This window comes from Octopus bimaculoides, chromosome 6 (assembly GCF_001194135.2).
Source record: "Octopus bimaculoides isolate UCB-OBI-ISO-001 chromosome 6, ASM119413v2, whole genome shotgun sequence".
In the NCBI taxonomy this organism is placed as follows: domain Eukaryota; kingdom Metazoa; phylum Mollusca; class Cephalopoda; order Octopoda; family Octopodidae; genus Octopus; species Octopus bimaculoides.
This window is the reverse complement of record NC_068986.1, coordinates 107,203,973-107,204,647: the sequence shown is the minus strand read 5'-3', so window position 1 is coordinate 107,204,647 and position 675 is coordinate 107,203,973. Positions and strand designations below refer to the sequence as shown.

The 675-nt window shown below is 34.2% G+C and overlaps 1 protein-coding gene across 2 annotated transcripts in view; it reads left to right on the top strand.

Moving 5' to 3' along the window:
* LOC128248177 (uncharacterized) overlaps positions 1-675 on the top strand; it is a 17,555-nt gene that overhangs the window by 14,839 nt on the left and 2,041 nt on the right. For both annotated transcript variants that reach the window (XM_052969059.1, XM_052969058.1), the window contains exon 5: positions 490-621. In XM_052969059.1, the coding sequence (XP_052825019.1) occupies positions 490-621 (132 nt within the window). The remainder of the gene's footprint in view (positions 1-489; positions 622-675) is intronic.

Sequence of the window (675 nt, the reverse complement as noted above, 5' to 3'; positions counted from 1 at the left end):
ATATATATATATATATATATACGGTCCTCCTTCAGTTTCCGTCTACCGAATCCACTCACAAAGCTTTGATCGGCCCGTGGCTATAGAAGTAAACACTTGCTCAAGGTGCCACACAGTGGAACTGAACCCGGAACCATGTGGTTGGGAAACAGGCTACTTACCACACAGCCACTCCCATGCATACACATATATGCTCACACGCATCTATATCCATACTCCTGTTCTGACTCACACACACACACACACACACACATACACACATTATATAAATTATATTTTAATGTAATTTTATTAGAAACGCCGCCCAAATTTTTATATGTATATCCAATTCATTTTTCCTTAAATTGTTTTTTAAATGTCCTTTAAAGAAATAAATATGCAGTTTTTTTGCGTATGTTCAATATATGTTCGTACGTGTAACTAAAAGCAATTTATCTATATACTAAAAGCAATTTATACTAAAAGCAATTTATCCAATCAATTTCTCAGACTGTATAGATGACAGTGGAAAATGCCTGAGCGCTGGTGACTTTCGATTCGGTTTGCATAAACGTCGTTGTGTTGCATTTTACTGCAAGGTGTATAAAGATGATATAAAGCTAAATATACAATATGATGTAGGTATGTATAACCTAAAATTTCCTCTTTTATGAGTATGTATGTGTATTCATATAT